The 23279-nt window shown below is 39.8% G+C and overlaps 2 protein-coding genes and 2 pseudogenes across 3 annotated transcripts; 3 read left to right on the top strand and 1 right to left on the bottom strand.

Moving 5' to 3' along the window:
- Positions 1–6301: 6301 nt before the first annotated feature.
- On the bottom strand, positions 6302–7378 carry LOC148733772 (uncharacterized; annotated as a pseudogene).
- A 4630-nt stretch (positions 7379–12008) lies between these two features.
- LOC148733771 (microfibril-associated glycoprotein 4-like) lies at positions 12009–14377 on the top strand (annotated as a pseudogene). Its single transcript, XR_016000573.1, has 5 exons — positions 12009–12150; positions 12228–12417; positions 12633–12681; positions 13030–13410; positions 13869–14377. The product of XR_016000573.1 is annotated as a microfibril-associated glycoprotein 4-like (transcript).
- A 2794-nt stretch (positions 14378–17171) lies between these two features.
- Positions 17172–17950, top strand: LOC148733770 (uncharacterized). The gene is made up of 2 exons (XM_088758032.1): positions 17172–17453; positions 17608–17950. The coding sequence occupies exons 1-2, from the start codon at positions 17230–17232 to the stop codon at positions 17948–17950; spliced, it is 567 nt and encodes a 188-aa protein (XP_088614158.1). The 5' UTR covers positions 17172–17229.
- Positions 17951–19374: 1424 nt separating this feature from the next.
- On the top strand, positions 19375–22463 carry LOC111319577 (microfibril-associated glycoprotein 4-like). The gene is made up of 5 exons (XM_088758877.1): positions 19375–19549; positions 19633–19850; positions 20061–20151; positions 20747–21127; positions 21990–22463. Exons 1-5 carry the CDS (start codon positions 19435–19437, stop codon positions 22247–22249), a joined length of 1065 nt encoding a protein of 354 aa, XP_088615003.1. The 5' UTR covers positions 19375–19434; the 3' UTR covers positions 22250–22463.
- Positions 22464–23279: the final 816 nt, after the last annotated feature.

The following is a 23279-nucleotide window of genomic DNA, read 5'->3' as shown; positions in this document are numbered from 1 at the left end:
AAGATGAGAAAAAAGAAACTACGAGGAGAAAGACTATAAGGACTGTTGCTTTGCTTTAGTTTTCTTGCTGCTGTTCTTAAACAAATCACAAGCCGGTAGGTCGTGATTCAAAGTAGAGCTGCTGACAAAGCCTTAAAAAGAAAAATTGTCTATTTGTAGCTGCGTTTATGGTCTTAAGAAAGGCGAAACAATGTTAGAAAAGGAATGTGCAGTCGCTGTAACATTAATTAACGTCGCTGAAGATGATGAAGAGTTTCGATATTTCTTAAAGCGATGCGAACGTTTTTCATGGTAGGCTTTTTACAATGAGCTGCTGTAATGTTTTTTGCGAGGCTTAAAATCTCACGTCTGTGGAATAAATTGAGTAACGGTCGAGTTATGCTAAATTTTCATTTGGGGATTTTCGTAAAAGCAAGTAAGTCAGAAGCATTTTCCTTGTTTCTTCGTAAAAGGTTTTTTTTTTTTTCTTTCTTTCTTTGTTTTCGTATCGATATACTTCTAGGCAATTCTTGCCTGATTTCGTTTCATAGTTTTTGAGCAACGTGCAGTTACTGAGCCAACCTCCAAAATTTGCATAATCGCCAGAAAGACGCCATGAATTAAAGCAAGCGCAGTGCGAAAAAGCTCGGTGCTTTTCATGATAACTCTTTTAATGCTGCTTTATTTTGTAGAATCGTATGTCATTTTCACCTGTGGAGGTAGCCTAGTAAACCATCTCTCTAAAAAGTCGACAGAGGATACGTACTTTCCACCCATTTAGTTTATAACACGCGCTCGTTGGATGTGAGATTTATTACAGCCACTTCAACATCTCATATCCAACGCACCTTTGAAACTGGAAAAACGAGAGACAAAGTGCAAGCGGTTGCGTGGTTGGTTAAAATTTTAATGAAAAGTTGACAAGTGCCAGAAAAAATTAACTTAGGTCCGAGTAGTTGTTCTATGAACTATGAACTATAAACTAGTTCGAATTTTGCAACTACAGCTCTGCATCGATTGAGATTCGTACCTTAAGAAAAGGACCCATCTGCGGCCTGCGACCTATGTTGTTAGTGCTATTCTACGACCGAGGAAACGCCCGCGAGATTTCAAAGGTTCGTATTTCCCCGGAAGATATTAACTTACGAGGACAAATTTTCGTGGAGAGGACAGAGATTAATATTTATTTAAGATCTGGAGCATGGAAATACACTTCTGATAAACATGTGGTGAGCAGAACAAGGAAACGTGCATTTATAGACATTTAATTTTCAGAATATTTTACTTTTCATCAAAAGCATGCTCCAGATTGTCGATGATAAAGTTTTTTAGCAAGAGTCGAAAATGATCCGGACCAGATGATATTCTCGTGACACACTTTGTTTATTTTCGATATACCAAATATGATCATGTTTCGAACAATTTGATAGGAACATGGATCGAACAAAGTTGACAAACTTTGATGTCCACTGGGGTCGATCGAGGAAACGAAGTTAAGTGAGTTTCATGATTTGCTTCGCAACAGACTTGTAGTTAAATGCCACCCACTCCTCCCCCCTCCGTTATAAATCCTGGTAAACGCTAAGCTATCAACCATCATTTCAACCTGTGCTACTACTTTGATGGGCCATTTTGACGAGGAGCGTCTGATCATGAATTTTCTCATATTATTGAGTCTGCTTTTTGAGCATTGTTATTTGGAATTTTCGAAAATGTTGGCTGGCTATGCTGGAAGTTCGCCGAAACTTGAACGGGGAAATGACATCATATTAAGTTTGGGAAGTTATTCAGATGGCACCTAGAGTTCGTTCGAAACTGAAAAACAAGGTCACTCGTCTTATTTTCATTACCAAGATGAACAAAGTTTAACTTCTAGAATCATAGGAATTATTGCCATTGAATTAATTGCTCACGGAAACTAGTATATATGAGGATGTTTATGAAACATATTACTGAGGCAAGACAACTGCCGCGCAATGTCAGCACTGTCTAAGTCGATCGAGAGAGACTAGAAACTTGTTAATTACGTTTTACGAGTTAAAGATACAAGCGTGAATCGGTTAAGGTTGGGTAAACCCTTTATATTTCATAAGGAGAATTCCTCAAGGTATTAAAGCGGCGAGACCTCTTGTTACTTTTTCCGGTGCGCCTTCCGCATGCAGATCCGCAAACAGATGTTAACGATTCAAATAAGTGAGAACTAATTTCGGAAGAGAGGATCATTGCTTGAATCACAGGCGGCCAAGCGTACTGTGTGTGATTTTGGGGTCTAAAGTTCATTAATTAACGGCAATACCTGACATTTTATGCCTGGTTAAACCGCCGCCATGTTAGCTCAATTGGGAGAGCGCCGGACTGCTGTGCGGGAGGTCTCAGGGTCACACTCAGGGTCTTAAAAATTAATTGAGAAGAATATGCTTCCTTTCTTTAACATCAAGAAATGGTTAGATATTCTAGTCTTCTCGGATAGGGACGAATAAATGGAGGTCCCGTCTCCTGCAGGGTTGGAGTAGGAGACATTAATTTCCCACGCACGAGATTACTGTGTGATGGATGTCCTCCCTGGGGCGGGTTGGGTGGGTAGGTGAAATCGCTACGGACTAAACACGGCTGCCAGAGGCGCCTGTCTGATTTCAACCTTAAATTTGTAACTAAACACGTATGTTGTTTAGAGAAATAGAGACCTTTACCTTTTACCTTTACCTTTATATTATGATCGAATTTTAAGCGTAAGTGTGGGCCATTAAAAAAAGGAAAAATTATAAAGAAAATTAAGAAAAAATTTTTCCGTAGCTGCTTTGTCATTTACGGTCCTTTTAACGTTGTTTTGGCGACTTTCTTTTAACGTGTGCGGTGTTAACATTCAACTGTGTAAAGAAAACCTCAAGGCTGGAAACTTCAACCGGTCCCGAGCGCCAACCGTCGCCACGCGAAGACCTCGCTGAAATTAGTTAGTGCTGTAGGTTACGCATTGCAACGACGACTTCATCCCACGAATCATCAGAGTCAAGTGAATGATTGTTGTCAGTAGAATGTTCATATTCCAGTTCGTGTGAAATGATCGGTTGGTTTTGCCGTGATGTTATTGGCTGCAAGACTCAAGTGACGTAAGTCGGTCGTGATTGGTCTGTTTCGATCTGTCGGTAAAGTTAGGTCGTTCTTTTTCGGTCGTTTGTGATTTTTATGTCGTGAATGAGTCGTTTGTATGGAGCGGGTAGTTGTTGACATCTGTTTAGGGGAGTCTGTTCTAAGCTAGTAAACCAGCTTTCCAGAGTCAGTCGTTGAAAATAGTTAGTGCTGTAGGTTAGGCATTGCGCAGAGTCCCAGTCAATGTTGTGGTTGGTAAGTCGATGGTGTTCAGCAATGTGATTGCTGACATCACCTTTCCTCGTCGCCCGTCTGTGTTCAGACAGACAGCTTATCCGACGAGAACAAATACCTTCACCGTGTTTTTACGAAGAACAACTACAACAACGACGTCATCCGACGAAACACTCACCGACCCACTACCACTACCGAAACAAACGACACCGCAACCCCTACCACTATAGCAACCATACCGTACATAAAAGGCATGTCTGAAAACATCTCGCCCATCTTACTACCCTTCAATATCCGCGTCGCCCACAAACCCATCACCACACTACGTCAGTTACTAACCAACGTTAAAGACAAAGACGAACCGAGGAACAGACAGGGAACGATTTATAAGATCAATTGTTCCGACTGCCAAGCCTCCTACATCGGTGAGACTGGCAGAAACCTCACAACAAGACTGACTGAACACAGACGGGCGACGAGGAAAGGTGATGTCAGCAATCACATTGCTGAACACCATCGACTTACCAACCACAACATTGACTGAGACTCTGCGTAATGCCTAACCTACAGCACTGACTATTTTCAACGACTGACTCTGGAAAGCTGGTTTACTAACTTAGAACAGACTCCCCTAAACAGATGTCAAAAACTACCCGCTCCATACAAACGACTCATTCACGACATAAACATCACAAACGACCGAAAAAGAACGACCTAGCTTTACCGACAGATCGAAACAGACCAATCACGACCGACTTACGTCACTTGAGTCTTGCAGCCAATAAAATCACGGCAAAACCAACCGATCATTTCACACGAACTGGAATAAGAACATTCTACTGACAACAATCATTCACTTGACTCTGATGATGACTTCCGCACAGGTTGTCGAAACGTCAGTCACTACCACCGACAACAGTCCTTCTCAGGACTACACTCACCCGGACGATCAGACTACACCTTCACATGTTACCCCCGGGTTCAAACCATTTACTGCATTAACATTACAACAGCCTAAGTTTACCGACGGATCGAAACAGACAAATCACGACCGACTTACGCCACTTGAGTCTTACAGCCAATAACATCGCAGCAGAACTGACCAATCATTTTACACGGACTGGACTAAGAACATTCTACAGACAACTATTCACTAGACTCTGATGATGACTTCACAGGTTGTCGAAACGTCAGTCACCACCACCGAAAACAGTCCTTCTCAGGACTACAATCACCCAGACGATCACATTACACTTTCACATGGTACCCCTGGGGTTCAAACCATTTACTGATAAAGCTTTAAGAAGAAAAATTGTATATTTTTTGCTGAATTTGGGTTCTAAATAAAGGCGAAACAATATTAGAAAAAGAATGCGATGTCCTGTAACAGTTATTAACGTCGCTGAGGTGTTAAAGAGATTCGATACTTCTTGAAGCGACACGTGGTATGCTTTTTAAAATGAGCTGCTGGAATTTTGTTTGAGAGGCTTAACAACTTCATGTCCAAGGAATAAACTGAGTAACGGTCGAGTCATGCCACATTTTAAAGTGGAGGTTTTCGTAAACGCTGGAGAGTCAATGTTTCCTCTCAACAATTTCATTGTCATAAAGAGAATGTCTGAAGGTCTTTATACTACTTAAAGAGTAGCACTCTCTAGAAACAACTGGGTTACAGTCACTCATGAGCAACACTAGGTTACACTGCACCCATGGGTGTACCACCTAAAGTGCAGCCTATGTTAGTTATCTTAACATAGATAAAACACTCGGTTACACTATACCTATAGGTGTGCCACCTAAAGTGCAGCCTATGTTAGTTATCTTAACATAAATAAAACACTCGGTTACATTGCACCCATGGGTGTGCCACCTAAAGCGCAGCCTATCTTAGCTACCTTTAACTAAATAAAACACTGGGTTACAACACACCCATGGGTGTGCCACCCTAAGTGCAGCCTATCTTAGTTACCTTTAACTAAATGAAACACTGGGTTACACTGCACCCATGAGTGTGCCACCTAAAGTGTAGCCTATCTTAGTTATCTTCCACTAAATAAGACACCGATTCATACTGCACCCATGGGTGTGCCACCTAAAGTGCAGCCTATGTTAGTTATCTTAAAATAAATAAAACACTCGGTTACACTGCACCCATGGGTGCGCCACCTAAAGTGCAGCCTATCTTACCTACCTTTAACTAAATAAAGCACTGGGTTACCTGCACCCATGGGTGTGCCACCTAAAGTGCAGCCTATGTTAGTTATCTTAACATAAATAAAACACTCGGTTACACTGCACCCATGGGTGCGCCACCTAAAGTGCAGCCTATCTTACCTACCTTTACCTAAATAAAACACTGGGTTACCTGCACCCATGGGTGCGCCACCTAAAATGCAGCCTATCGTAGTTACCTTTAACTAAATAAAACACTGGGTTACACTGCACCCCATGGGTGTGCCACCTAAAGTGCAGCCTAGGTTAGTTACCTTTAACTAAATAAAACACTGGGTTACACTGCACCCAGGGGTGTGCCATTTAAAGTGCAGCCAATCTTAGTTACCTTTAACTAAATAAAACATTGGGTTATATTGCACCCATGGGTGTGCCACCTAGAGTGCAGCCTATGTAAGTTATCTTTAACTAAATAAAACATTGGGTTACACTGCACCCGTGGGTGTGCCACCTAAAGTGCATCCTAAGTTAGTTATCTTTAACTAAATAAAACATTGGGTTATACTGCACCCATGGATGTGATAGTGGCTGGTTTGATGTTATTCAAAATGCTTCCCCTCGGCTTCCCAAGGTCACGATTTCTATAAACGTATTTCTAGTGTAATGATAATCATGGGCTCACATATTATACCCAAAAAGGTGCAGCTTAAGAGAGTTATGATCACATTCTAGCCAAGAAAACTTGACACTTATTAGCAATACTCAGAACTTCAGTTACAGGACCGCCATCCGTTTATGTAAATATAAACCTCGCACTAGTTAAGCTGGAAATAGTCCTAGCTTTTTAAAAGCCAAATTTAATAGCACTTTTGATAAAAATTCACACTCCCCTTTTCACAGCAACCTCTTCGACAATTTCATTGACGATGGCCTTCGCCTCTGGGTTGCCAAATCCACACATGTTTCGAAGCACCATCGCCAAACTTTTCCTGTATCTTTCGCACACGCAATGCACATCCTTGATAACGCGACTGTTTCGCTGCTTCATCAACAGCACCTTTTCTGGAGTATCCAAATCTTCCTTTTCGTTGATCTTCTTTAGATTTCGGGAAACATTCTTGTTTTCAGCTCTCTGCGAGTTTCCACTGTTTGTGGGTGTCATGACCACAGATGACGACGTATTGTTCGTTGGTGTCTTTGGCAATTCTAAGCGCAGTGAACCACGTGGTTGTTCTTTGTGTGCTTGGCTTTCGTTTTCTTCGTCAACAGACATGTTAAGGAGATCTACTGTGTCCAGCAAATACCTCAGCTGCGAAATGAACTCAGAGCTTTCCGAAGAAGAACGGTGAAGCAGAGTGGTTATCAACGCAAACGAGGAACAAAAAATGTCTGTTGCATTTGAAGACTTCTTGTTAGAGCATTGGCGGCCATTTTGCAGCCGAAAGTAGTCGATCGCTTAAAATATTGTGTCGACGTTGATCTACAAACTTTGGTACTAAGAATCTACTAACTCAATTGTGGACTTAATTCAGGGCTGATGATCCGAGTGAAGGGCGAGAAACCTTACTCGGTCCATCTCTACTGCTACTGAATCACGCGTTTGTAATACGAATGTGCAAAAAAAAGATTGGCGGCCAAAAACCATGACATTCGAATATTAATTAAAATTGTCACATTATCCAGGTGCTAGCTCGAAGGTGTTGATATCTTGAGCTAGTCGTCCCATGACATATTTAATGAGATTAAATGAGATTAAATACGGGATTATCACACCCGAAAGAGACGAGCCCAGCAGGCGTAATACTTGCAGTGCAAAGCACTTGTGTCTTCTCATGTTGCTAGTTCCTTTGTAAAAGGTTTTTGTATCGGTATACTTCTTGGCAAGTTTTGCCTGATTTCGTTTCATAGTTTATGAGCAACAAACATTTACTGAGCTTACTTTAAGATTTGTATAATCGCCATGAAAAGCCATTAGGTAAGCACACATCTGAGACGTGCGTAAAAATTCAGTGCTTTTCATAATAACTCTTCTAATGCTGCTTTTAGCGGCCGACACAAGCGAAGAAAGTTTCAACGACAACTGTAAGTTTCGCAAGTGAAGATGATGCTATGAAGCGAGGATTTATTTCACGGTGTGGCTGCTCGCGAACGTCGCACTTGCTAGGTCCAAAGGAGTTTCGACGATAAAAATACTACCGTTGTTATTTGCAAGATCAACACTTTAATCTTCAGATAACAACTTAACTTCTCCTTTACAAATGCAGATGGCCAGAGGATTGCATTGATGGAAAACTACGCATCACACTTGTGATGAGACGAAAACATGGCCGCCCTCGTGGTTGAGCTATCACCCGTCAAATTGGTGACAACCGGCGACCTTACTAATCGCTTACTATAGTACCGCTGTAGTAACATCACGGACAAACCTTGAATCGTCTTATTTAACGTAGTCGAGGTATCCAAGTACTTATTGTAAACTGAAATCTGAAGATTATAGGGAAGAAGCTTAGCTAAATTCTAACATACGAACTAATATTCTAAACAACGGTAGTATTTTTATCGTCGTAGTATTTTTATTCCGATATAAAGACATAAGTAACCTAAAATACCCAAAAACAAACTCACAGAAAGACTATATCTTCGAAAGGATAAATAAGAACCGCTTGAAAATAGACAATAACAGAAACTAATAGCCGAGTGGGAAAAAAAGTATAGCGTTCTAACGAAACGTGAACAATGTAAGTCACCTGTCACAAGGGTGCGAAAACGAGCGATAAAGAAACTAGTGTAAATACTCTACGAAAAGGTTAGATATTTAGACAAGCAAAAAGAAAGTTTCATAGGCACCTACATAACAGTACAGCTTGTATCAGTTTGACCGCAGGCGGCCCAAGCGTACTGTGCGTGATTTTGTAGTCTAAAGTTCATTAACGGCAATACCTAACATAATGAGATCGAATTTTAAGCGTAAGCGAGGGGCGTTAAAAAAAGGAAAAACTATAAAAAAATGAAGAAAAAATTTCAAAGGATAATAAAAGCGAGGAATAAAACGTGTGAAGTCTCCTTACCTTTTTTCCGACGCCGCTTTGTCACCAACGGTCGTTTTAACGCTGTTTCGGCGATTTTATTTGTAACGAGTGCGATATTACTATCCAACTGTATAAAAGGGAACATTATAAAAAATAATAAACAATTACAAGGAAAATAAAGGCGAGGAATATATCGTATCAAGTCTCCTTACCTTTATTCCGTAGCTGCTTTGTCGTTTACGGTCCTTTTAACGCTGTTTTGGCGACTTTCTTTGTAACGCGTACGGTGTTACCAGTCAACTGTAGAAAGAAAAACTCAAGGCTGGAAACTTCAACCGGTCCCGAACAGCAACCGTCGCTACTCGAAGGCCGGATAAATTCCAAAAAAAAACCACCGATCTCCCTCTAATTTCCACCCACGAGAGCGCTTAGCTATTACCTACCCATTCGAGCGGCAAAAGTTTCCAAATTCCGTTGCATTGATCCGTGAGACGCTCCGTTTTACCACCCATTCTGGCTAAATCGCTTTGTAGGTACCCATAATCCTTTTGCCCTTACTACGGGATTCAAACATCGAAGCCCATCGGGCTAAATAAAGACTCTCCAAGGGATCGATAGGAAGGTTGTTACCTTTGCCCTAATGTCAAACAACACTGTCCTGACAGTTATAAACTGCGACTATGGTGCTGCGTCAGTGGGGGGTAATCCAAGATAATTTGGTTTTTAGAGCATTTCCGATAGAGTTTTCCATAAAACCAAAACGCAGTTTATGAAGGTCTCGGACCAAAACGTTTTTTATTAAACTTTTTAGATTTTTTAATGAATATATGTCTTCCTTCGCTCGAAGTTGTCCGTCCTCTATGCTATACCACTTATCTTATTAATTATCGAGGTTTGGACTGCGAATCCTTTTGGATCCTAATGGCGCGGCGTCTCTGTTGGCTCGAAGACTGTTAAATTGTTATACATACATATATATATATATATATATATATATATATATATATATATATATGTTAGATATAGCTCTTTGGCATACAAAGCTTTGCTTTCATGTCCAAATTGAGCACTCTAACTAGGATGAGTCATTGCTCTGCAATTGCGCATGCTCGCTAGTGTACTCTAGTTTGAGCACTCTGGCATGACTTAGACGATACCACAAAGGTTGGATCGTTTGGGGTGACCATATTGGTTCTCCTCCATCCTAGCATTAGCACTGCACTGATGAGGCCCAGAAGGCCGAAACAGTACTGTCTGCAGTTAGTTATATATGTATATATATATATAAAAGCAGAAATGTGATGGTCAAGAGGCCAACTCCAATGTAGCTTTGTTGGTTTATTAGCTCGACGTTTCGACCGTCTCGGTCTTCCTCAGGAGCATACTAGTTACACGAGCAATATTCAAATTTCAAATTCGTGTCAACGGTGCTGCTTTTAACTGACAGTTAAAATTAAGGGACAATTAAGGGACAATTAAGGGACAGTTAAAAGCAGCACTACAGGAGAAACGATAACACTGCGACAACACACGTCATGCAAGACTAGCAATGTGATATAGCTGATATAATGTAGCAAATGTAACGATCAGTACGTAGGCAAGACAGGTCACACAATTCACCATCGTGGCAATCAACACCGTAGCGACATCATAGGTGGACATAAAAACATACCCTCTGTCAGACATTTTAAGAAATGTGGAATCGATAATTCTAAACTTACGGTCATTGAAAAAGTTAGAAGTCAAAATCAAGAAATCAGAAAAGCAAGTGAAAATTATTGGATTTTAAGACTCAATCCTACTATCAATAAGCTTACTACATGAATTATAACTATCTTAATTTATCTATTTTAGTCACTATAACACGTTTCGCTGTTATCTATTCTATTTTTACACCATATTATTACTTCATGACATGTTTATCGTTGACACGAATTTTAAATTTGAATATTGCTCATGTAATTAGTATGCTCCTGAGGAAGACCGAGACGGTCGAAACGTCGAGCTAATAAACCAACAAAGCTACATTGGAGTTGGCGTCTTGACCATCACATTTCTGCCTTCATTTACGTTATTTCGAGAGCCCAAGATCGCTTCAGTGATCCTCCAAGCAGCGCGTTTGAGACTGATCAGCATTGTTTGTGGGACCCCTTACAAGTTTCTACTTCTATATATATATGTATATATATGTATCTGGAGCAGATGCTTTAGCTGGCTGTATAGTGCTCAATACATATATATATATATATATGGATAATTATGGAGCTTGTTTCTAGAACAAAACAACTGCCGCGCACCGTCAGCGGTGTCTAAGTTGATGGCGAGGGATTATAGAAACTTGCAATCTAAGTTTTACGGTCTACGCAAAGTTGTACGTATGGTGAATTAACATGAATTTGTCCCGAAAACAAGCACAAAAAGTGTCAAACTTGTTTCATAATGAAGGGTGTACCATAGCGAATGGATGTTTCTCGTGCAGTCGCGTATGATTTAACATAGCTTGGATATCCATGTTTATCAAATTTCCTTACGGTTTCGCAAGCATTTTGCGTATTAATTGAAAAAAACCATTGCATCGTCAGAGAAGGAAAACATTCGATTTACCACTAGGAAACGAGTTAAAAGATTCAGGCGTGAACCGGTTGAGGTTGGGGTAAACCTTTCACATTTGATGGGGAGAATTCGTCAAGGTATTAAAGAGGCGAAACCCCTCGTTACTTTCCCTACTGTGCCTCCTGCGAACAGATGTCAACGATTCAAATAAGAGAAAACAAATTTTGGGAGAGCAGTTTTGTTTGAATTGAAAATATTATTAAAGTCATGGAAAGGAAGCCGAGGCACTGCCGACAAATCATCTTTCGACATTGCATCACACTTGAACTCAGAGAAATGTATCAGGCTGACGCATTAATCAAAATTTCCAAAATATTTCAGTGCCAATTTTAAGACTAGATGTTTTGTTTTTAAATGTTATTTATGTTATTTAACACAAAATTTGATAAAATCCCGCATATTTCCCCAGGAATGGAGTAAAATAAACCATATTAGATCCAATCTTTGTATATATATCACATGACGTCAGGATGGTCGACTGTCGAAGATTTAGTTCATTGTCAACCATGCCCGGTTGCCAGTAATGACCCCAAAGCATTCATACGAGAGGCCCTGCTTCATATTCTTTTCTTTACAAAACTTACTATGTCCAACCTTTTAAAATAGACTAAAAGGCCCGATTGCTTTATATCAGCCTAAATAATTAAAAAGGCTATCAATAATGAGTAAACTTTATTCGTTTTAAGGCATGTTCTCAAAAGGAAATTCATCCAGTCCACGTGGAAGTACTGGAAGGCGACGAGCTATTTCTTTTTTCTCCCAGAAAATTCAACAGTATTCTCAAACGCTTCGCAGAGAAGCAAAGCCATGCAGGTTTCAATACTTCAATTGCTTTTTGTGAATTCGTAGGAGGCGACGAGCTTTTTTTTTTTTCTCCCAGAAAATTCTATAGTATTCTCAAACGCTTCGCTGGGAAGCGATCCCATGCAAGTTTCGATACCTCAATTCCTTTTTGTGACTTGTAGGATATTCCTGGTAGCTTGGTTTGTTGTGGCAAAGAAGAACTTTTTTAAAAGAGTTTTTGAGACTCAAGCTGGTAAGTAAATACCTAAATTACTTTATGAGTTGTTGTTCGTCCTTCAAATAATTACCTGCGCAAACTACTCTTAACAGATTATGTTTTTGACGAGTTTGAATGCCAGCTAAAATGTATGGGAAATTAATAACAGTTGCAAGTCGTTTAAAGTTCATCCCAAAGGCAATCATGCTAAGCACATTTGTTCGCTCAATAACACAACTCGGCAAATGAAACCAGGTGATTTTTAAGCAAAAGAAAGGATCGACGTACTTTGGCTCTGTTCAGGTCTGCCCCAGTTTAAAGTCTATTTTGTGATAGTTCTATTTTCACGTTAGATCTGACTAAGGCCTCACCCATTTATAAGATAAGTGTAAACATCTTCCACCTATACCTCTATAAATGCTATGGAATAATTAGAGATTCGCCAAGAGTTTTTGTGTTTATCTAACCATAAAAAACTACGGAAAGATTTCTAACAAGCACTAATTAAACTGACCCAGGCCACCTGTGTCGACGTTTCCAAAGAGCAAAAAAGACAAACAAAGAGCGGTAAGTGTCATCCGGAATATTTTGGAAAATGGCGTCAGAGACGTAAGTAATAATTACATAACAATTCTCAAACTACGAGTTTCGACGATATTTTCCTTGCTATATTTGGTAAATTCAGTCGTTTCAACACCGGTATGAATGCCAAGAAAATTGTAAACATACCTAAACCTAAACAGCTTACTTATGTAACATTAAAGGGAACCAAACTAGTGCGGAGCAAGCCAGTAAAGGCTTCTAAGCAATCAGACCTTTCATTGTAAAAAACGTTGGCAGAATCTGTCCTTTAGAGATGATATAACAGATTTGGTGAGGCTTATGAATTTATTAACATTATTATTGATTCTGTAGTTTACAAGAACTGCGCTGAAGTGTTCAAGTCTGGCGACAAGATCAGTGGTGTGTACAAAATCGATCCCGATGGTTTGGGAGAAATTGAAGTCTTCTGTGATCATAAAACAGCCGGCGGAAGATGGACGGTGTTTCAGAAGAGATTTGATGGCACTGAAGATTTCTTCCGCACTTGGGATGAATACAAAAGGGGCTTCGGCAATGTGAAAGGCGAGTTTTGGCTCGGACTGGACAAGATTCATCGTCTGACTGCCAGCAGCAGTAACAAGCTTCGTGTTGATTTGGAAGACTTTCGAAATAACACAGCGTTTGCAGAGTACAGTTCATTTTCTGTAGCGAGTGAGTATGCCAAATACTGGCTGGGTTTAGAAACCTATTCAGGTAAAGTTGAGTTTCCCTTGTATACATTTTGCCAATATCGTTATTTTATATTCTTAACTGGAATACTTACTGGGCAGCTCGTATGAACCGCAAAGCGCTCATCATTCTCAGTTCAGGATTGTTTTTCGAATTCTCTGGTCAGTAGAGGCCTATGGTATTAATATGATAAGTAAAATAGAACTTGAACATGGTCGCCTATAGACATAGACTTTGTTTTCTCGTGTTCAACTCCATATCTCACGAGTAAGCGCAGCAGGGTTTCAACCCTTTTTAGAAGGGATTTCAGGAAAGTAGGTTTCCTATTGAAGTACTCAGTAACTTTGTTTCGAATTTCCAGCATCATACTGGATGTTTAAGGAATTTCATCTTAAATGGTATATGATTTTTTAAAGGAAGCGTTAAGCCGAAGCATCTGAATTTATCATGCAAGTGGCGAATTTTTAAAATTTGGTTTTCAGGCACGGCTGGTGATTCTCTCAGTTATCATAATGGCTCAGCATTTACCACAAAAGACCAGGATAATGACGCCTACTCAAGCGCTAACTGTGCCTCTTCTTATAAAGGCGCCTGGTGGTACAAGTCTTGCCATTATTCAAACCTCAATGGCTTGTACCTCAAAGGCAAATCCGACAGTAAGGGAGTTTGTTGGTATCACTGGAAAAGCAGATGTGATTCCCTTAAGAGGTCTGAGATGAAGATTCGCCCAAAGGACTTCTAAGGTTCAGTATTGGTTACTTTGTGTCGAACAAAAGATGAGAAGAAAGAGACTAGAAAGAGAGAAACTACGAGAACGGTTGCTTTTGCTTTAGTTTTGTTTCTCATGTTCTTTAAGAAATCGCAAGCCGGTAGGTTAAAGTTAGAGTTAAAGTTAAAGTTAGAGCTGCTGATAAAGCTTTGAAAAGAAAAATAGTATATTTTTAGCTGCGTTTCTGGTCCTAATAAAGGCGAAAGAATGGGGAAAAAACAATTTACAGTCTCTGTAACATTTATTAAAGTCACCGAGGTGTTGAAGAGACTCGATATTTCTTGAAGCAGCGCGTGATAAGCTTTTTAAAATGAGCCGCTGAAATGTTCTTTGCGAGGCTTAACAATTTCATGTCCATGGAAGAAACTGAATAAGCACAAGAGAGTCAAACGAATTTGCTTTTTCCTTTGTAAAATGTTTCTGTATCGCTTTTTTCCTGATTTCGTTTCATATTTTTTGAGCCATCAACAATTACTGAGTTTACTCCAAAGTTTGCATTATCGCCATGAAAGACCATTGGGAAAGTGCACATTTAAGATGGGCGTAAAACTTCAGTGCTTCTCGTAATAACTCCTTTAACTAACTCTTAAACTTCTTTTTCCATGAATTAACTTTACAAGTCGCTTTCGTACTTGTCAACCTGTGTTGGTTTAAGTCTAGCATTGGAATTAAATTGTGGTATAGTTGTGTTTCTTACAAACGATATAGTCGGATGAAAAATATCTCGCGCCCGTAGAGCTAAGAGACTCATCATCTCTTTAAAAGTCTTCATGAAAAAGAAGCTTACGACGCAGTGCTAGAGGTTTAAGCTGTGCGTAAACAGCTGGGAGAATGTGCCTGCTTTAGCCTTATGATCCCTGCTCCAACAGCCCTCTGTCTCACTGGTCTGTAGCTCTCTATCCACTATGGCAAGACAGCTTCCCATTTCTTAGTCTCAGATGACTGAAGTTCAGTGTAATGGACATACTAGAAATAAACTCAGAGGGAAGAAAAACTGGAAGGTGTACATACACATACAAAACTGCCCCTCACCTTTAGCTCAAGGTCTGGATCCCGCCACTGGTATTGCTCTTGGCCGCCCACTCTGCGATCCGCTTGACTGACTACTTCGAGATGCTACAAAGTCAAAGAATATTGCAGGACGCTAAAGGCTCCATGTATAAATTTGAAACGCTACGGAGGATGACTCATTTTTGAAGTCGGAAGAGCTTGAGCTCATATGAGCCGACCCCAAATTGTGGGTGAGTCGTTGATCCCTGAGAAATCAATGATGTGTTGGCTAAGACATCCATGACTCTTTCCCCTAACAGAAAGTCTTCTCTTAATGCACTCGAAAGCTTTCTTTTCTATTTCATGATAGAAGCTGACGAACGTATTTAAGAAGCTCGACATGATGTAAACTTGTCGGTGATGACTTGGGGAAAAGTGGGAATAACGCTCCGGGGCGTGGCCTTTGGTCAGAACCAAAAAGTTATCTGAGAGGTTAGCCATTTCTAAGTATAAGCTATTGAAAGCAGATGTTAAAATATTTCAAACTACCTGTTAAGGCGAAAATCAGCGAACATGACAAGAAGATAAGTGCATACAAAAACCTGCATAGAGAATGTTTACCAGTTTAAAGATCCTTTACCTTTGAGACTTAAAGGTTTCGCGCATTAAGCAACGAAAATGGGAAAAAGTAGCGAGATCCGAAAGACCTTTTAAAAGCAGTTGATATTGTGCTGCTTTTTTGTCGGTTGACGGTGCATATTCATCCTTTTTGACGGTTCAATTTTAGGCCCTTTGACGGCTGACGTTAAACCCCTTGAGACCCTCTAAAGATGGAAGTTAATTCTATGACATAAATATCTAAAGCGTATGTCTCCGTATGTTTCATATAATCTGAAAATTACCCGCTTTGCTTCAGTTGTTGCGGAGAAGTTGCTCAGAATTACCTTTTACATAGAGCAACATTGCGGTGGACTTGAATTCTGTAGGATAGATAGATAGATAGCTTTATTAGAAAGTAAAATCATTGCAGCCCTCGGGCCGACTGAAATACGACTTACTTTACAATGGGAACAAATTATCTCTTACTCTAAGATAACTACAATAAAAGCCGCGAAGTGTAATCTACAATAAAATACAATAAGAGAAGTATCAAAAACCAAGATACAAATAATTAAGATAGCTACTAATAATTAAAACTGTTCGCCATGATGAATGTGTTTTTGAACCTATTTGTCTTACAAATCGGTAGCTTGAAGTATCTCTGGCTGCGGGTGCGATGGGTGGACTCGTTGCGTGGAGGCAGCAGATCATGGGGCTTGTGGTTTTCGTCCCTTACAATCTGATCAAATAGAGTATCATACAAGATCTCCCTCCTCTCGTACAGTGACGCAATGTCAAGAGCTAGAGCCTCAGCGTAGGTTAAGTCAGGTTGAATCATCCGCAACGCGCGTTTTTGCATTCTTTCCATTTCATTAGACAGATATTGCGGCAAAGAATGATGAAAAACTGGGCACGCATATTCTAATACAGGACGTATACATGTTGTATAGAAAAGTAGCATATCCTCGGATGGAACTTTAGCGCGCTTTAGCTGTTTTAGGAAGTACAAACGCTTCGACTGCTTTTCTAGCTTATGTTACTTATTTACAAGTCAAATATCGACCAGAGTGAACGGATGAACTAGTTGACAAGGGGGACCAGATATTTAAAGCCGTGTTGGAATATACAAAACTAGTATACGCGCGCGAAGTTTCAGAAGCAAAGGATGGCCATGAATAGGGTCGATCGACAACATTACATTGTGGACAATCCAAAAGTAGCCGTTGTCGGTTAGAAAGCATCTTGGATATTATTTCGCATGCGGATGAGGAATCTTTGAAAAGAATGATGCGGGTTGCAAGAGCTTATATGAAACCTCATAATTTCGATAAAGTGATTAGAGAATCCAAGGAGACATCTCCAAACGAACAATTTAAAAATGATGAAACATATCTATTACACAGGAACGAAATCAAGAAGTCCATTTATAATTCGCCGGTAACAAAACGAAAAAGGGCCTGGGACTGAAACTGCGATCGCAAAGCATGCATGGATTGTTTGGCTGGACAGAAATCAAAATGGCGTCCATTGCGAATGATAGTAAGCTCTCAGAAACTAAAGAAGAAGGCTTTATTTTAACTGAAGACGATATACCTGGGGCTGTTTTGCAAAACAGAAATGTAGAGGCATGCAGTGTGGTACAGCTAAAGCGCTGGCTGATTTGTAGGGGAGCGAAAACAAGTGGTAAAAAGTCAGCTTTAGTCAGCAGGTAAAGGGTCAAATTCAGCTTTTTCGTAGCTCTTTCTTTTGCTCACATAAAAACCATTAATATTTCTGATGGAAAACATATTCACTTAAAGATTTTATACATTAAATCGTCTGCTTAGAACTCCATTAACATTATTTAAAATCGTTTTGCATAGGCTAAAACACTATGTAGAAAATGGCCTTGACAAGAAATATCTTAGAGACCCCGACAACGGCGCTAATATTATGAAGAAAAAAGCAGATCTTGGTTTGCTTGATAAGAGAGAGCCTCAAACAAATGGAAAATTTCCAAAAGAAGGTTTCAACTCTGATCTCAATGCTCTCCCTAAAGTGTCATTTGGAACCATCTGGCGTTACATGATCGACTCAGTTGACTCAAAAAAACAACTCTCAACTGCTAAACCTCTTGTAAAGGGGTTCAATTTTTATAAGTCTGGGAACGTACATTCTATTCACCATTTGAACTTCTCTCGTATAGTATGGATCCTCGTGCAGTGATTCAGTCGAGGTCGGTGTTGTTTGGGTTACAATGTTGGCATTGTTGTCAGAGTAACTGCTGTCAGTATCAGTAGTAGATACAACAACTGATGAGACTTTCCTTTTCTTTGGCACAAAGTCATGCTTAAAGATTTCTCTCCTTGATTTTCTCTCTTTTGTCCATGGAAATATTGTTGGCAGATGATTTCTGCTGAGTTTTTGGCCACCTTCGAAGTGTTCAGAACAGATTCTCGTTTGGGAAGAATCCAGCTTTAGCGATTCGTTTCTAAGCGATACTTTGTAGTATTTCCGAGCCTTTTCGCACTTGGGAATCCTGTAATATTCCAGATTTGGTTTGTTTCTAAAGTTGTTGGTACACTGGGGCACACAACAGTTAAAATGATGTGGCATTTTCCTTCAAAACAGCTTTGAATTAGTCTCTTTTGAACAGGATAAATTACAACACATGTATGTCAACATGTCTTCCTGTCCAGCCAATCAATCCATGCATGCTTTGCGATCGACATTCGATCCCAGGCCCTTTTTCGTTTTGTTACCGGCGAATTACGTGGAACACATATTACAAACGTAATAAAAATCTTGATTTGAAAATTAAACATTTTGTTTGTGGTTAATCCTTCCACCATCTTGGATTCTTTTGTCTCCTTTGTTTCCGACGCCATCTTGGATTTCATTGTTCCGTTACTTTTTAAATCATAAACCCTAACCCTAAAAAACCCTCGTTTACCTACTCTACGTGAATAATTACCCCTAAAAACCCCTCGTACACCTACACCATATGAATATATTAATCTCTATACCCTAAAAACCCCTCGTACACCTACGCAACGTGAATAAATTAACCTCGGCCGAGTCACTCGGACCCAGACCCTGCGGGAGTACCCAGAAAGGCGCCGTAAACTACTGCTACTATCTCGAGTGCGCCTCTTGCAATCAGATTTTAACGTCTCAAATAAGAGTTAACTAATTTTGGAAGAGCAGATGTTTGAATTGAAGATACAATTCGGAAAGGAACGACACCCCATAGCGAAAATGTGTGTCGTATGACCTTGGCAATTGGGCTGTTGTAAATTTCTAAAACACTCAGTGGTTATTTTAAGCTGGCCTAATGGATATTTCAATGTCACAGCATGATTTAGGCATTAAATGAAATGAAAATCGATGTGAGCCCTCACGAATGATGTAAATATACTTTATAAGGTCGTAAACTGGACCATGCCCCACAGCCAGTGATTTAGCCAAAGCGCATTTCAATGATAAGCCCCTCAAAATCCTAGTCACAACAGACTCAAAGGTCCGATTGTTTTATAACAACCTGAATAATTAAAACGGCTAGCAATAATAAATACCTTTATTTGTTAAAGCCACGCTATTGAAGGCTAATTTTTCAAGGCCTCGTTGAAGATCTTGGAGGCGACGAGCAACTTTTTGTGGTCCGAGAAAATTCAACGTTTATCTCAAACGCTTCAGAGGGAAGCAACACCATGCAGGCTTTGTGGATGTCTCAATTGGTATTTGTAATATGTAGGGTGTTCCTGTTAGTTTGGTTTGTTGAGGCGAGCGATGACTTTTGTGGAAGAGTTTTTGAGACTCAAGTTGGTAAGTTCAAACCTCGGCTCATTCAAGCCGAATTACCTCTTATTAAATTAAAGCTAATTGCGCGCACAAACTTCTTTTCGCAGATCATGCCTTAATTGGTCACGTCATGACCAAAACTGCTGTTCTTGACGAGTTTGAATGCCAGCTAAAATGTGTGGCAAATAACAGTTGCAAGTCGTTTAATGTTCATCCTAAAGGCAATCATGCGAAATACATTTGTGAGCTGAATAATAGAACTCGCCAAATGAAGCCAGGTGACTTTAAGCGGAAGAAAGGATCGACGTATTTTGGCTCTGTTCAGGTCAGTTAAATGTATATTTTGTGATAATGATATTTTCAAGTTAGATCTGAGCAAGGCCTCGACCATGTATAGGATAGATGTGAACACTCTTCCGCCCATACCTCTATAAATGCTATGGAATTAATAGAGGTTGGCGAAGGGTTTGTGTGTTTATTTAACCATAAAAAATTAAAGAAGAATTTCTAACAAGTATTACTTAACCTGACTCAGGCCACCTGTGTCGACGTTTCCAAGGAGCAAAAAAGACAAACAAAGAGCGGTAAGTGTCATCCGGAATACTCAGGAAAATGGCGCCACAGACGTAAGTAATAATTACATAACTATTCTCAGACTACGAAATTCGACGATATTTTCCTTGCTATATTTGGTAAATTCACTCGTTTCATCTTCGCCCTAAGGCGTCAGTTATAATGCTTCAACACCGGTTTGAATGCCGAGAAAATGGTAAACATACCTAAACCTAAACAGCTTACATATACAACATTAAAGGGAACCAACTTTCGCAAACGTGCTTCTTTGCTATGTCTCCTACAACTTTTTTTCAATTTGTTTGGTTGTTTTTCCTTTACGGTGCTGGGTGGCTCGACTAATCTTTCGTCGAAGTCACCCAACTGTAACGTCAACTACAATTTCTACGCCGGTCCTAACTCCAAGAAGATCGAAAATATACTCTATTTGGCTCAGCAACAACTGACCAGGCTAGAACAAGAACTGAATGCACTGAAGAGGAACCAAAACTGTACGAAACAAAACGGGAAAGATATGCTGCAAACGTTAGCTTTGAGTGCCGTAAACTAGTCTTTTTTTTAAACAAATTATGATTAATAACTACTTGATTTGGAGCTTGGTTTTATTCATGTAAGCTTCATGTGATAACAATTTTATTTTATTTATAGTTTTTAAGAACTGCGCTGAAGCTTACAAGTCTGGCAGAAAGATCAGTGGAGTGTATAAAATCGATCCCGATGGCTTGGGTGAATTTGAAGTCTTCTGTGGTCAGACAGCAGCCGGCGGAGGATGGACGGTGTTTCAGAAAAGATTTGACGGCTCCGTAGATTTCGTTCGAGACTGGAATGAATACAAACGAGGCTTCGGCAATCTGAAAGGCGAGTTTTGGCTCGGACTGGACAAGATTCATCGCCTGACTGCAAGCAGCAGTAACAAGCTTCGTGTTGACTTGGAAGACTTCCATGGTAAAACAGCGTTTGCAGAATACAGTTCGTTCTCTGTGGCGAGTGAGAGAGCGAAATACCTTCTGAGTTTGGGTCGATACTCAGGTAAAATTAAACTTTGACAACGAAAAATTTAGGATAATATTTCAATATAACAGGTAGCGAGATTAAAACATGACGTTTCGACGACCACGTGTCACCATTATCAAATGTAAATTATTGGTTCAATGACGCTGTATGAAGAAAGGAAGGTGTGAAAATAAATCAGAATAAAATGAAATGGAGTAAGACAAAAGGAATGTGCATAATTAAATGAACAGATTCGCTGGAATGGAGTCTTTCTGAGTTTTCAGAGTTGGTCTCCTTTTCCTTATTAAAAGCACCTCAAATAGGGTTCTTGTACCTTCCGCGGCATTTGTTTAGGATGGCAAGTTGCTGGTGAAGATTGCTAGGTCCGTAAGGTGTTTACCGATGACAGAATATTTGTGCTCCTCAATGCGAAGGTGGAGGTGACGGTTCGTGTAGCTTCTGTAGTTCGCATCACGCGAAATACATTTAAATTCATATACAACGCATCGTTGGTTTACAAGTGTGGGCTTTGTTAATAGAATCGATAAGTCTCTCAAGGTGTTTCAATTTAAGAAACATTATTTTCAGAACCTGACTTTCTTTTGAGAAAAGATCCGGTGAGAATGAAAAGCGGTTGGCACGATCAAGCATTGTTATTAATCATCGTTTATATCTAATGTTAACATGGCTTTGATAATGGATTAGAAGTCCTTTGTTGGTCTTTTTTCTGTTGACACAGGTGCTAAAGTGGTTATCGGTCTCGTTGATTACTATGCCCACGAAGGGTATACATAGAATGTTATCTTCACTCGTATATGATATTTGATACGTAGCGTCATGCCCAAGCATTTGCTTTTGCACGCACGCAAATAATAACTTTTAAAAACTTCGTTTTCAGGCACGGCTGGGGATTCTTTCACTTACCATCATGGCTCAGCATTTTCCACCAAAGATCGGGATAATGACGTCAGCTCAAGCATGCACTGTGCCTCTTCTTATAAAGGTGGCTGGTGGTACAAAAGTTGTCATTACGCAAACCTCAATGGCTTGTACCTTAAAGGCAAATCCGATCTTAAGGGAGTTCGTTGGTATCGCTGGAAAACCAATAACGAGTCTGCAAAGAAGTCTGAGATGAAGATTCGCCCAAAGGACTTCTAAGTCTCAATATCGATTACTTCATGTTCACCAAGGATGCTTTTGTTTTAGTATTTCGGTGTCGCTTTTAAACAACCCAGAGTACGTCCCTATTCAGAGTTAAATATGCTGACAAAGCCTTGAAAATAGTCCAAAGAAAATGATATGTTTGTAGCTAAGTTTGTGGTCTTAATAAAGGTGAAAAAGAGGGGAAAAAGAATGTGCAGTCGCTGCAACACTAATTAACGTCACTGAAACATTCCACGGCCTGTAAAATTAATGAATTGTTTCGATATTTCTTGAAGCAATGCAACGCGAACGTTTTGGACAGTATGAGCTGCTGGAATTTTGTTTCCGAGGTTTCACGATTTCATGTCCATAGAATAAATTGATTACCGGTTGAGCTCGGTCCCATTTTCATTTGGTGGTTTTCGTAAACGCCAGAAAGTCAGATGAATTTTGCTTGTTTCTTTGCAAAAAATTTTGATTGTGTATCAGTGTATTTCTTGGCAATTTATGCCTGCTTTCCATACCTCGACAAAGTCGACTCGATACACGCAAAATGTCGATTTGATAGGACTCAAGTTATCTTGATACAAAGTAAAGGATAATTTTTTTCAGCAAGGAAACTTAAAGTTTATCGAAAGAGGTTGTGGTTTCGCCTGGAAATTTTAAAAAACCTTCTGCCACAAGGAAACGAGCTGAAAGATGCGGGAGCGAGTTGGGGGCATGCTCTTTACATTAATTTGATGGGGCGAGTTCATCAACTGCAGGCCGGGCCAAATTAAATAGAAAGGACCTTGCAACGAGGCGAAACCTCTTGCTACTATCTTGAGTGCGCCTCTCGCAAACGGTTGTTAACGTTTCAAATAAGATTTTGAAGAGCAGATGTTTACATTGAAGATATAAAACAGAAAGAAACGACACCCCATGGAGAAGATGTGTTTCGCAATTCCTCACGTGTGACCCTAGGCAACTGGGCTGAAGTAGATTTTTAAATCACTCAGTGGGTATTTTATGCTAAATATTTTTATTTTATTTTTATTTCGGCAAT

The sequence above is a fragment of the Stylophora pistillata genome, chromosome 4 (genome assembly GCF_964205215.1).
Source record: "Stylophora pistillata chromosome 4, jaStyPist1.2, whole genome shotgun sequence".
NCBI lineage: Eukaryota > Metazoa > Cnidaria > Anthozoa > Scleractinia > Pocilloporidae > Stylophora > Stylophora pistillata.
Note: the sequence above shows the minus strand (reverse complement) of the source record. Positions and strands in the feature narration are given on the sequence as shown.